This window comes from Desmodus rotundus, chromosome 7 (genome assembly GCF_022682495.2).
Source record: "Desmodus rotundus isolate HL8 chromosome 7, HLdesRot8A.1, whole genome shotgun sequence".
NCBI lineage: Eukaryota > Metazoa > Chordata > Mammalia > Chiroptera > Phyllostomidae > Desmodus > Desmodus rotundus.
The window spans coordinates 116,252,445-116,265,681 of record NC_071393.1 but is presented as its reverse complement, the minus strand read 5'-3'; the positions used below and the strand labels follow the sequence as shown (position 1 = coordinate 116,265,681).

Sequence of the window (13,237 nt, the reverse complement as noted above, 5' to 3'; positions counted from 1 at the left end):
TGTGCCCCAAACAGGAATCAAACCTGCGACCTCCCAGTTTACAGGATCACACACCAAACAACCGAGCCGCACCAGCCAGGCCCACACTGGTAGATTTCTTTAAATTACACTTTATTGATTATGCTATTACAGTTGTCCCAATTTTTCACCCATTGCCCCTGCACCCAGCACCCCCCACTCCCTCAGGCAATCCTCACACCATGGTTCATGTCCATGGGTCATGCATATAAGTTCTTTGGCTACTCCATTTCCTACACTGTACTTTACATCCCCATGGCTACTCTGTAACTACCTATTTGTACTTCTTAATCCTCTGACTTCTTCAACCATTCCCCTAGTCTCTCTCCCACCTGGCAACCATCAAAATGTTCTTTGTATCAATGATTGTCTCTGTTCTTCTTGTTTGCTTAGTTACTTAATTCAATTATTGATAGACATGTACTTATTGCCATTTTATTGTCCATAGCTTTGATCATCTTCTTTTTCCTAAATAAGTTCCTTTAACATTTCCTGTAATAATGGTTTGGTGATGATGAAGTAACCCTCCTCTTCTAGTTGAGTCTTAGTTGCTGTTGGCAGGTCAATGGGAGAGATTGACCCAGGCCAGTTTTTTCTGGTCTGGGAAGCTCTTTATCTGCCCTTTGACTCTAAATGAGAGCTTCACTGGGTGGAACAATCTTGGCTGTAGGTCCCTGCTTTTCATGACTTTGAATATTTCTTGCCAACTCCTTCTAGCCTACAAAGTTTCTTTTAAGAAATCAGCTGACAATCGTATGGGAACTCCCCTAACAGGTACCTAACTGCTTTTCTCTTGCTGCTTTTAAGATTCTCTCTTTATCTTTAACCTTTGGCATATTAATTATGATGTGTCTTGGAGTGGGCCTTTTTCTATCCATCTTGTTTGGGACTCAGTGTTTTCTGGACTTGCATGTCTATTTCCTTCACCAAATTAGGGAGGTTTTCTTTCATCATTTTTTTCAAATAATTTCCAAATTCTTGCTCTTTCTCTCCCCCTTTTGGCACCTCTACAATGCGAATGTTGGCAGCCTTTGAAGTTGTCCCAGAGGCTCCTGATATTATCCTCGGTTTTGGGGGCGGATTTTTTTTCTTCTTGTTGTCCTGGTTGTTTTTTGCTTCCTTATGTTCTGAATCATTGACTTGATTCTTGCCTTTATCCACTCTACTGCTGTTTCCCTGTAAATTGTCCTTTATTTCAGTTCATGTATCCTTCATTTCTGGCTGGATCTTTTTTATGCTGTTGAGGTCCTCTCAAGTTCTTTGAGCATCCTTGTAACCAGTGTTTTGAACTCTGCACCTGATAGACTGAGTATCTCTACTTTGTTTAGTTCTTTTTCTGCATTTTGATCTGTTTCTCACATTTAGGTCATGTTTTTTTTTGTCTCCTCATTATGGCAGCCTCCCTGTCTTTGTTTCCTTGTATTAGGCAGAGCGGCTATGACTCCCTGTCTTGGTAGTGTGGCCTAGTGCAGTAGGTGTCCTGTAGGGTCCAGTGGCACAGCCTCACCTATCACACAAGCAGGGTACTTGAGGTGCACCCTCCATATGGGCTAAGTAACCCTCCTCTTGTAGTTGAGTCTTGGTTGCTGTTGGCAGGTCAATAGGACGGATTTACCCAGGCCAGTCAGCTGCAAGGACTGGCTGCGACCCCTACCACCAACCTCTGCCCTTTGTGGAAGATCAGCTGTGCAGGGGCAGGGTGGCGGTGCTCTGATGTGGTCATAGCTCTCCACTGGGTGTGAAGGTTCTGGGGTTTCCCAGGTGATGCAGGCCAAGGTCAGCCCCCACCTGTGTTTTTCCCAGGGCCACCCAGCATGAGCTATAAAGCAGTGTGCAAATGGCTGCTACTTGTGCTGGGCTTGGAGGTTCCCAGGTGAAGCCAAGCTGTGACCCTAGGCTGGCTGCTGTTAGCTCACTGTATCCAGCTGTTGCTTAAGAGGATTTAGAAAGTCGTGAAGCATGAGCCAAGACCAGCCACTCATATAGAAAAACCAGTTACCAGCTCTAAGTTGGGTAAGACAGAGCTTCAGTGGATCTCCAGGTGGGATGGACAGTATAAGCCAGGCTCATGAAGTCTCATTTACAGTATTTGCCTGCCAGCTCCGTGGCTTTGTGGGGAGAGGGTTCAGAAAAGGGACAACGGCTTCTGCTTGCCTTTCTGTCTGATGGGAAGCTGTCCCCCAGCTCTCGCCTTGATGTCAGACACTTCAGTTCCTCCCTGTATGCCACTGGTGCCTTTCAAGCTGCTACCCTGGTGCCCGAGCTCAGGAGTGAGTCTGTGTAAGTCTGTGTGTCGGTTTTTAAGGGGAACTGCCTGGGGCTCCAGAAGTTTCTTCCACTGACTTAATCCCCACTGGTTTTTGCCACCATTAGTTACAGGGCCTTATCTTCCTGGCAATGGAACCCTGGGTTGGGGGACCTGGTGTGGGGCTGGGACTCATCACTCCTGAGGTCTCCCTCCCTAATTTTCATCCACCCTATGTGGGTGTGGGACCACCTTGTTCAGCACCTTCACCCCTCCTACCAGCCTGGATGGATGTGGTTTCTTCATTCTGTAGTTGTCGACTTCCACTCAGCTCAATTTCTGACGGTTCTAAGTGACGGTGGTTCTGTAACTTAGTTGTAGTGTTGATGTGGTTGTGCAAGGAGGCCAGCCGTGTTTGCCTGTGCTGCCATGTTGACCGGAAGTCTACAGTGATAGGGTCACCACTTCTGATTTAACCGGCATTCTGAACACTGCCAGTCAGAATATAAAATGGTTACGAAGACTGAAAGTAAAACATTCTCTATAAGAAATACATGCCTCCATTTTCTTCTGAACTAGAGAACACATCCCGTGGGTCTTTTTACAAACAGTAATTCTACCGGCTATCTTGTGATGTACCTTCACTTAACACAATAAAGGCAGCTGAAAAATGTCAGGACATACAGAGGTATTATTGGCCAAAATGTAACCAAAGTAGCTTGTTAAATACTACAAACAATGGGAGTTATTTAATGTAGCAAATTATACATTCAATATTGACTTGTGGACGAACTTAAAGCTTCTTACATGTAACATTCAGAAGGTCAGGAGGGATGACATACAGCCAGAGGTCAGGGGTTCCCATTAACTTAGTCTGCAGCACTCCAATCTCAAGTTCTGGAACCCAAAGTGGTACTATTCAAATACTAATAAATATTATCTCCATACACGGTATTTCGTGTAAGTCATGAAACTAAGAGGTATGTATCCCAAAAGCGAACATTTCAAAATATTCAAGCCCTTTTGTGAATAAATTTACAACTTGCTAAGCTGGATTACAAAGTAGAAATGGTGTTTGAGGAAGAAGGCTCTTCTGTCTTCTCTCACGCCAGAAGATGACATCTTTTTCTTTGCAGAATAAAAAAGGGAAAATAGCTCCTTTTCCATTTTTCCAGAGGAATGACATCTGGGCCGTAGCTCTGCGTGCTCCTGTATTCCCCTGGTACTGTCCACGAGAGAGGAAGATCTGTGCAGTAGGCCGTGCTTTCCGGTCACGAGCAATCTGGCAAGAACCTGAAAACCTGACAGGCTTAAAGGTTCCTGCCAGAGGGCTCTGCATCTCCATACTCCTTCCCTGAAATCTGGACTAAAAAATCAATGACTCAAGATCAGCACTAAGGCCATCAGCTTCTGGGTTCCACAGAGTGCATTGATTCTGCCCATCAGGGGTCAAAGTCAGAGCAGGGAAAATAAATACATAATAGCATCACGGGAGAACATAGAAAGAGGAAGGAATGCAGAGAGGGAGGAACAGAGAAAGGGCCAAAAAAATAAAGTAAATCATGTTACAGAGCAGATGTGCTCCAGGGAACAAACACATATTTAAAATCATCTATACTAGTCTTTAAGATATAAAGGTAGAGCAAGAAACCACCAATAAAATACAGACGAGTGTCTTGAACATCACTGAGCCTTGCGTTACAGTATGTGCCACGGAATCACTGAGCTATGTAATATTCAGTGGGAGGGAGGTTTCGGGATGTTTGGCTAGCATGCCATTAGAACCCACCATATTAAAAAAGCAATAAAAATAAAACTGAGAAAACAAGAGAAAGGGGCCCATGCTGTACAGCCCATGAATCTCATCGGCTTTATCATGAAAGTTTATTGTTTTTAATCCTAGTACAATCAGCTACCAGTTACATACAGTAAAAAACCAAAACAGCCACAAAGCAATGATGACAGAGATAGTCCGTGAGATGGTAAGGTGGAGAAAGTATTTTCTGTTGGAACACTCCAGCAGATCCCCACCTGGTTTCGGCAGTTAACCTATCACTCCCACCCTCCCCAAAATAGTTTTTTAAAAATTTAATTTCTTGCTAAGGTAGAGCAAGATCCTAATACCTCTTGGGGACACTGGAGAACTTTAAAAAACGAAAGCAGTAGAAACAAAACAAAAACAGAAACGTGGAAGCAAGGTGACGCACAACGAAGCTCCAGGGGCCTTGGCTTCAGATCACCTCAAGGCGAACCATCTGGAAAGAAATGGAAAGGCTGTCATGCCAGGAAAGAACAGGCAAGCTCAGTAGACCTTAGCATCTCATCACTCCGCGCCTTCACAAATCTACAGAATCCATGCTTTTCTTAAGTCTTACATTTTTGTAAGTGAGCCAGGTTGCAGAAAATTGCTTCCTTCTAGAATATTTTGTAAATGTTGGCAGCTAGCACATACTTACTTGTTTAGAACCAGAAAATACAGAAAGCGACGTGTTTTTAACAAAGCATGCTGTCTACTTTATCTCAAACCCTTCGAAACACCTGCACAGTAGGCTACTTATATGGCCATATATCCTTACCTCAGGGGAACAGTGACTCCGTTTGAAAACTAAGTCTCATATATACTTGGTTCGATTGAGGGCTTTTTCAGCCAGGTGACCACTTTCATCTGTGATTTTCTCCCAGTCAGTCTGTCCGACCACAAAACCTATGGCCCTTTTCCTATCTGCATCCTTCTTTTCCTCCAGGTCTGCCCATCTCACCTAGAAAGAACACAGCATTAGGCTGGGCTTTAGGAAAAATAAGTATACAAAAGGCTTTCCCCCACTCTGAAGTCTAAGGGGTAGGATAACTGACATGAAACCAGAAGTTTAAAAAATTAGAAATTAATTTCTAATGTGGGATATTGGAGGAAGGCATGTATCTGAAGCTACAGAAAGAACTCCCCAGGCAGTCACCAAGTCCTAACCATTCCAGCTCCCAACAGTTCAGCGCTCAGCTCAGGCCCAGCCCTTCCAACTCCTCTGTCACTCTTTTTTAGTTCACTGACCTCATTTTTTTAAAACCTAAAGTAGAGCACTAACCTCTCCCTAGTTTTCCTATGTGCATTCTCACCCCCTCAATCCATTTTGCTAGAGTGAGCTCCTTAAAATACACAGCTGTGACTCTCATCTGCTTTGAATCCCTCCCCTACACCCAGAATAAAATCCTCTGAATCCAGTCCTGTCTACTCTCCTGGGGCACCTCTGGGCAGTGCCTACAGAACAATGCCTTCGGTTAGAAGTGGCTTCTTAAATGTCAGTGTCCCTCCTGATTTTCCTAGAGGGACTATTATTGAGATTTACAATCTCCATTTTTTGGCCATTTATCTTACCTGTTAAAAAATGTTATAGTACAGAAAATCATAACGAACACTGAAAGTTTTAAGGCATACATATTTCATCCACTGTCACTAAAAATATTTCTACAATGAACGAGCTCAGCAAACAATAAGAGGGATGGGCTCACCTTCCACAGTCATCCAAGGAACAAAGTGAAAGTCCACTCGAGCCACCATTTTATACCCAACTAAGAAAGTGAAACTTTTAAAAAATAAATTATATTTTAAAACCTAACCATTTGGGTAAAATTACAGTATGATCAATTCTACTGAATGACCTTTTCATAGAGTGGAAGTTAATCCCAGGGAACTCGCCTAGTATTTGTAAAAAGCTGAGTATTACTAAAACTCGAGAGAGCCCAGGAAAGGAATGAATAAAGACTTGTCTATTCCTTGCTACCTGTAGGATCTCCAGGTGCTCTGATGTTGATGCTGTAAGTGGTTTGAGGGTTAAGAACTATCTGAAATGCGGGAGTGATGCAGGGGAGGAGAGTTAAAGTGGGGTCACTTTAAAGAACGAAGGTGTGTGCGGCTCACTTCTCCGCCCACCTAATTTAGACCGTGAGTACATGGGATCACAAACTCCTCATCGAGGAGGGTGATAGTTATCGGACTAAAAATAAACTGGAGAAAAATATTTCTCATTTCAGATTACTCATGGTTACCAGAACTACACCAAATTATCATCCCCAAGAAGAGTTCTTTCTATTCCGTTGCCCCAACCTTAAAATGGGAATAGGAGGTATCAATACAGGGAGTCCCTGGGTGGAGCTGGGCCCACAAAGAAGGCCACTGATCAGATCTCCCTTCCCCACCCCCGCAGGCCACAGAGACAAAGCGGGGCCGTGGAAAGCACTCTGAACCCCGCATTCTCTGTAACGGTATGCGCCCTAACAAAACTTCACCCGTACAGTAAATGTTCTTTTTCTAGTAAAGTACTGAGGAAATTCATAAAAAGGCAATGATGTATAAAGACATTATATACAATCTCATTCTTAATTAAAAAAATGTAAAATGAGATACCTTTTTTTTCACTTATCAGATTGTGAAAAATTTAAAAGTTTGGTAACAGCACTGCGGGGGCAAGTGTGGAAAAATAGGTATTTACTTACATGTGGGTGTATAAATAGATGTACCTTTCTGGAAAGCAATCTCACAATATCTGTCAGAAATGATAAATCATATTCTATGAGCTTGCAGCTTTAGTGCTAAAAGTCCACCCTAGGGATATACTTTCAAAGAGACGTCAAGACATATATGAGGTCCGTCCAGAAAAAGTCCAGCCATTGTTTAATGTAACGAGAACAGTCTGTGTGACATCGATGTAACCCAGCAGCCGAGGAAAGTGGACGGAACGCGTGTGTGTGAACAATCAGGACTTCACTGTACTAGTCAGTGGGGGCAGTAGACCCTATCGAGTGAGCACATGCACTGTGTGGTCATCGCATTCAAAATGACTGAGCCAGTAGCACAATGAAATCTGCTTTGCGTCAAATTTTGAGTTAAGCCTGAACATTCCTCCATGGAAACTATTCCTATGGTTCAGAAGGCTGGAGCTGCGGGCAACTGGTGATTGGCAGCATCATCACAACAGTGCACTCGCTAATGCCTCACGTCTCGTGCCGAGTTTTTTGTGAAACATCAAATCACCCAGCTGACTCAGCCCCTCTACAGCCCAGATTTGGCGCCCTGTGACTTGTGGCTTTTCCTAAAATTAAAATCACCTTTAAAAGGGAAGAGATTTCAGACTGTCGATGAGATTCAGGAAAATACAATGAGGCAGCTAATGGCAACTGGGAGAACCTTGTGAGGTCCCAAGGTGCCTACTTTGAAGGGGATTGGGAGTCATTGTCCTGTGTACAGTGTTTCTTGTATCTTGTATCTTCTTCAATAGACTTCTCTGTTTTTCATATCACATGGCTGGGTACCTTCTGGACAGACCTCATACATACATCATGACTTTCACCATAGTATCAACAATAAAATGAAAACAGCATAATTATCTATCACTAAGGGACTGGATAAATAACTGATTGTACAACCAAACAGTGGCAAACTAGGAAGTCATTTAAGTAGGTGCTGACAGAGAAAGATCAAGACTGATTAGCGGGAAAAGGGTTATGCAGATCACATATAATATGATCCCTTTTGTCTTGTTACTTTGTTTTAAAGGCTATATATAGATACTACTTTTGCTGAATTTGACATCTACATGGAAGACCTAACTAACTTTATTTCTCTGCACCCTTTCATGGCAAAACTTCTATGCTTCAACTCTTTAAGGAAATTTGACTGATTATTGATCAATCATCAATGATCTCCATGTGTCAAATTCAGTGGCTGTTTCTTTGCTCCCAATTTACTTGTCTTCTCTGTATCATTTAACAATGTACTTCTCTTTACTTCTTGAAACATTTATCTCTATCTGTACTTCTAAATTTTGGAGCCCTGAGTCCTACTACCATTTCAAATTTAATTGGTCCCTCATTGAACTTCTGATTTTTCACTCTCAAACTTATGACTCCTCCAGTTCTACTCTAATTCAGTAAATGGCATCCCATACATGGAGTGCTTATGCCCAGAACCCTGAAGAGCCACCCCTGACTCTACCCACTCCTGGACTCTCTACATCTAATCCTTTAAGAAGTCCCACAGATTGTCTTCAACACTCTTCTCTGCACCTGGCTCTTTTGCTCCATGACAAAATGGCCCAAAGTGGCTACTCCAAAGCCCGCTAAGACTGGCCACATGCTAGCCATTTCTGTTCTCCATTTTTAAGTTTACTTGTACGCTTTGACCTGGTAATTTATAAAGTCTGCCTCATTTTTCTGAAGTGTAATATAATATAGTGTAAACTGAATTGCTCTGAAAAACAGCATTTTTGTGATTATTTGTCTATAACTTTCTAAAACCAGACGCCCAAATGGGCCCTTCCTCCGTCGGTAGTCATTGACAAAGTCTCTTACCCTCTTCTTCCCAGGCTCAGAAGCGCGAGTGTCATAATCGTCAGGGAGCTGAAGATAATCTTCCATTCTGCTGGCAATTGCCTCCCAGTCCCGCTTCCTCTTAGTGCCAGTCCTCAAGCCATCCAACTTGTCTGAGGGACAAACACAGAGCCGCAGCATTAAGGAAGAGTGTGAGCTCGCACGCGACACACACACAGGGGAAGGAAAGCTGGAACGCTGTCAGAGGGCACGTCCACATGTTTGAGAGCAGCATCTCTTGCAGATCCAAACTATCTTCTTGGCCAAGGTCCTATCACATTCTGTGCAATTTCCACTATTTATTTGCTCTTCGTACTGACAGCCATTACATTATGATATTGGTTTAGGTAACAAATACGGACAGAGCAAGAAAGGCGCTTGTCTCCTGGCCTCCCTGGCCTCCACCCCACCCCTCCCAAATCACAACACTTTCAACTCTCATGCTCTGAAGGAAAATGCAAAGTTGAGTTTTTAAAAAAACATTTTTTTCCCATTCTTTTTTCCTCTAACACAGTATTAACACCACCCATTTGATTTGCAATCATGTGTGATGCTGTGTCATATGAAAAGCAGGTGGTAGACCTTAAAGAGTCAAGCTAACGTTTTAGAAGGTTTTAGATGGACAGTTTCCTGGGAGTCCGACCTCTGAGAGAAGATTCACGCGAGTTCATGTTTATGAGTACGCTGACCGCACAGACCACCGCTTCCTTTGGCTACACGAGGTAGCACTGTTGACCACTTTGCGGCGCAGGGCTAGTCAGCCAGAGTGACCAGATCCGAATTTTCTTTCTGAATGCTCAATTTGCGAGGGCTAGGCTTTCCAAGGCCCCCAGGCTGTACTCAGTTACATGGACAGGAATTGCCAATTCAGAAATTACGAGGTACAAGTTCAGGTGTCTTCACGGAGAACACGCGATGACATGTGTGGCCTTTTTTATTGGTTGCCAATACTGATGTTGAACTCTACACATGGAGCGCTATGTTACATGGTTTAGTGACACCGAAGCCTGGAACTCTTGGGTCATCTGCAGTTATGTAAGCACGCTATTATTAATCAGGTCAACAGAGGAGAATCTGACAACTTCAGACACACTCAATAGCCACACTTCGCTGAACCCCACAAAGGGTGCAGAGTGTATGTAACAGGAACCTTTTAGGCACCACGCTGGGGAGAACTTGATGTGAAATGTACAATGGAAGCAGTGGCAGGAGAGGGTGAGTTTATGCTTCGAATGTAACAGTTTCACACAAAACTAAGTGCACCATTCCACACGGGCTACAAAAACCAGTATCAGTTTGCATGCCTGGCAAAGTTTTTATTTTCTCAGCCCCTCCCCCACAAAAGCAGTATTATTTAAAAATCCAGCCAAACTACGACACTTAACAAAACTCAAGAAATTTTTATCGTATCACTTTGGAAAAATTTTAACATGGATGAGTTCCACAGAAACAGCCTCCTAACCTCTGTAAATCGCATGCTGTACCAAGTGGTTCTATCTGCATGTCTACGACAGGCCATGTCATACAGAATCGTAAAGAAGTGACCCCTTGATTGTGCAGGGACACAGTATTAGAAAACCAACAAAGCCCCACAAACAATAAACCTGTCTCAGTTCAACCCTGTACAGTATTACCAGAAAAGTAGGAAGGTCCTATACAATTATTAATTAAACCTCAAAGGATTTCCAAGCTTAATAAGATCAATTTTGACACTAACAGACTTCGAAGGGAAGTTTCATATATCAATTCCAAGGAGGAGGCACGGCCAAGCCGCAGTGCGGGACAGTGGGAAGGCTGAGCTGCGGGAGCTGTTCCTCACGCACCGTGTGTGACAAGAGCCACAGACCAGGAGTCCCGTACCGGCAACATGGAAGTTCAGAGTACACATTTTAGTCTGAACACCCTTGTTTGTAATGTTTACTTTGAAACTTGATTGTGCACAACATGTTTAAAGTTTCCCTCTTGAGGCTGAAGAAAAGGTGCATACCTCTTCCACATGGCATCCTGGAAACCCAAACACACAGATGTATGGCATAAGGTGAGGGAGGAGGAACCCGGGGCGCTAGTTACAGAAGACAACTGGTGTCCAATACACTCATACTAATGATTTTCAGAGGCTTGAGTTTCAAAAGATGAAGTTTTAAGATGAAGATGAAGGTTTAAATATCCAACTTGACTGGTCACAGAATTTTAACACATCTTCAAAACAGTATATTATAGCGCAAAAGAAAAAATAATTAGGTACATCTCTGTATTTTCTAAATAAATGATGTCTCTGGAAATTTGTTTGTAGTGAACGTAGGAAAGTCACGTGCCTCTGCATTCCAACTGCGGAGATGGAACTGCCCGACACGCACAAGGACCTGCACACAGTAACTCACAAGCGGAGACAAACGACAGAGACGAGAAACGCAAAGGAACTTGACATGCAGAACCCTAAGTCACATCACTGGGATTTAAGGAGCTTCAAGGCTAAGTTTTCCCAGCGTCTGATGTGCATTAGGGTGCCTGGGTCCCAGGTGCAACTCCAGGGGTAACACGGGCGGAATCAACAACTCTACGACATCCATGCCAGATGTTGTGCAGGCCAGTTCTGAACGTTTCTTTCTTTCTTTCTTTTCTTTTTTTAAAAAGATTTTATTTATTTATTTTTAGAGAGATGGAAAGGGAGGGAGAAAGAGAGAGAGAGAAACTAAGATGTGCAAGAGACACATCACATGGGTAGCCTCTCACATGCCCCCGACTGGGGACCTGGCCTATAACCCAGACATGGGCCCTGACCAGGAATAGAACCGGAGACCTATCAGGTCACAGGCTGGAGCTCAATCCACTGAGCCACACCAGCCAGGGCCAGTTCTGAATGTTTCTAAAATTACACCACTTCTAATTTGCAACACTCAAAGACAGGCTGAACTGTATACTGTACTTCATGAACATAGATCAAGAATCTGCAATGAGATTTAACCCACTCCTTGAAAGAGTAGAGGTGAGTATTTTCTCAATGGCAGACTCATTTGTGAATCAAAATTCCTCAGTTTCAGACTCAGCTCTCCTGGCTCAATGTGACACCGCTAAAGCTTAATACGTTTCCACCCAGCATAACCGTGTTACCCAGAGTGACGTAAGAATGTTGGTAAACTCAGAAAAATAAACTGTACTTGGTAATCAAATTTACTGAATTTGTTACGATAAGGAAGGCAACATAAGCAGGCTAATTAATTCTCAGATGAAGATGCTCGTGTTAGAGAAGAGAACCTTCCTAGTTGCTTGCACAAGCTAATCTCAAAGAGGCGAGCACTCTCACTAGCACTCCCGCAACCTGTCTTCCTCCACGGCAGATCACTCTCAAGTGATACAGGGTGCGAGAAGCAAGTGCTTCCATACAGAGTCAATGTTACTCTGTTGAAAATGAGCAAACGCCCAACCACAGACGTGTTAGGGTGTACTTTCCAGGTTCACTGCAAGATTTTTAGTGCCTTTAACTGAAATGGTTTACTTGACACATCCACTTCTGGGATTCCCTGTGTGACAATGTCTTTAAAATAAACTAAATTTGTATAAAATGTATTTTCTAAGAAGCAAATGGTACACAGGCAAGAATCTTTTCCAGAAATCAACACAAAGATTAATAGCATATTTTCTTGAATCATCATTACTAAATTCTATTTTCCTTTCTCTTTAAAAATTAGAATAGAAAATAGGTTCGAGTTTAAAAACACATTATCCTAGACCATGTATTACATAAGGCCCCTGGGTATATGCTTAGCTAAAATATTTCTATCTTTTACAGTCCCTTTTTCTACGATCTCTCTGTGCCCCCGTGTATAAACTAAGATGTGCAAGAGACACATCACATGGGTAGCCTCTCACATGCCCCCGACTGGGGACCTGGCCTATAACCCAGGCCAGGCCAGTTGTATTGCACAACTACGTAGAGGCCCAGGAAAACGGGACACCATCTCGACAGTCTTACAGGTTATCGTAAAAGTACAGAACTTCCAACATTCTTAATCTAATGTCAAAGTGAGCACATCTAAAGCATCAGTATTAAATTAAGTTGTGATGATGATTTTCCTACATATTTAATTGCATTTAAACACTTATATATATTCTTTACAAGTTTAGGGAAGGAGATAGTTGGTAATGAAGATTTCCTACAGGGGGAAGACCAGTGGAAGAATGTCAGTAACCACGTACAATTTTCACATGACATACAGTAGGAAAAAAACTCTAGACTTTACAACAAAGCAACTATCCCGGTAATACAGTAATACTTCAGTTTATGGGACTATCTTTTAACATCGGACCTGGTCGACATCAACTGCAAACACGATCAGCTGGGCAAAAGAAAAGGCACAGCCTATGAGACTGTAAAATGCACCCCCCTTTGATGTCAGAAACACAGACAATGTGTCCCAAACAGGGAAGCAGCTAAACAATCAAATTTATACTAAATTTATGATATTTAGATGGTTACTTCAGTTTTGGAATAATAGCATGATACCAGGAAGAGAAAGTCAAGACCAACAGCCCTACTTCATACATTAGTAAGGTCAATCTTCTCAAAAAGTCCTTATCACATTTTCTTAGATTATTTATTAACATATCTTAATC

At 42.7% G+C, this 13,237-nt stretch overlaps 1 protein-coding gene across 5 annotated transcripts in view; it reads right to left on the bottom strand.

The window, feature by feature from the left end:
• Positions 1–4,105: 4,105 nt before the first annotated feature.
• Positions 4,106–13,237, bottom strand: part of YLPM1 (YLP motif containing 1) — a 61,747-nt gene continuing 52,615 nt past the window's right edge. For 3 of the 5 annotated variants that reach the window (XM_053927665.1, XM_053927666.1, XM_053927664.1), the window contains 3 exons: positions 8,606–8,736; positions 4,840–5,022; positions 4,106–4,518 (listed from right to left, as the gene is read on the bottom strand). In XM_053927665.1, coding sequence (XP_053783640.1) covers positions 4,876–5,022; positions 8,606–8,736 — 278 coding nt within the window. In that variant the 3' untranslated portion in view covers positions 4,106–4,518; positions 4,840–4,875. Of the gene's footprint in view, positions 4,519–4,839; positions 5,023–8,605; positions 8,737–13,237 lie in introns of those variants that run through there. The other 2 variants (XR_008427252.1, XR_008427253.1) reach the window with 1 other exon arrangement.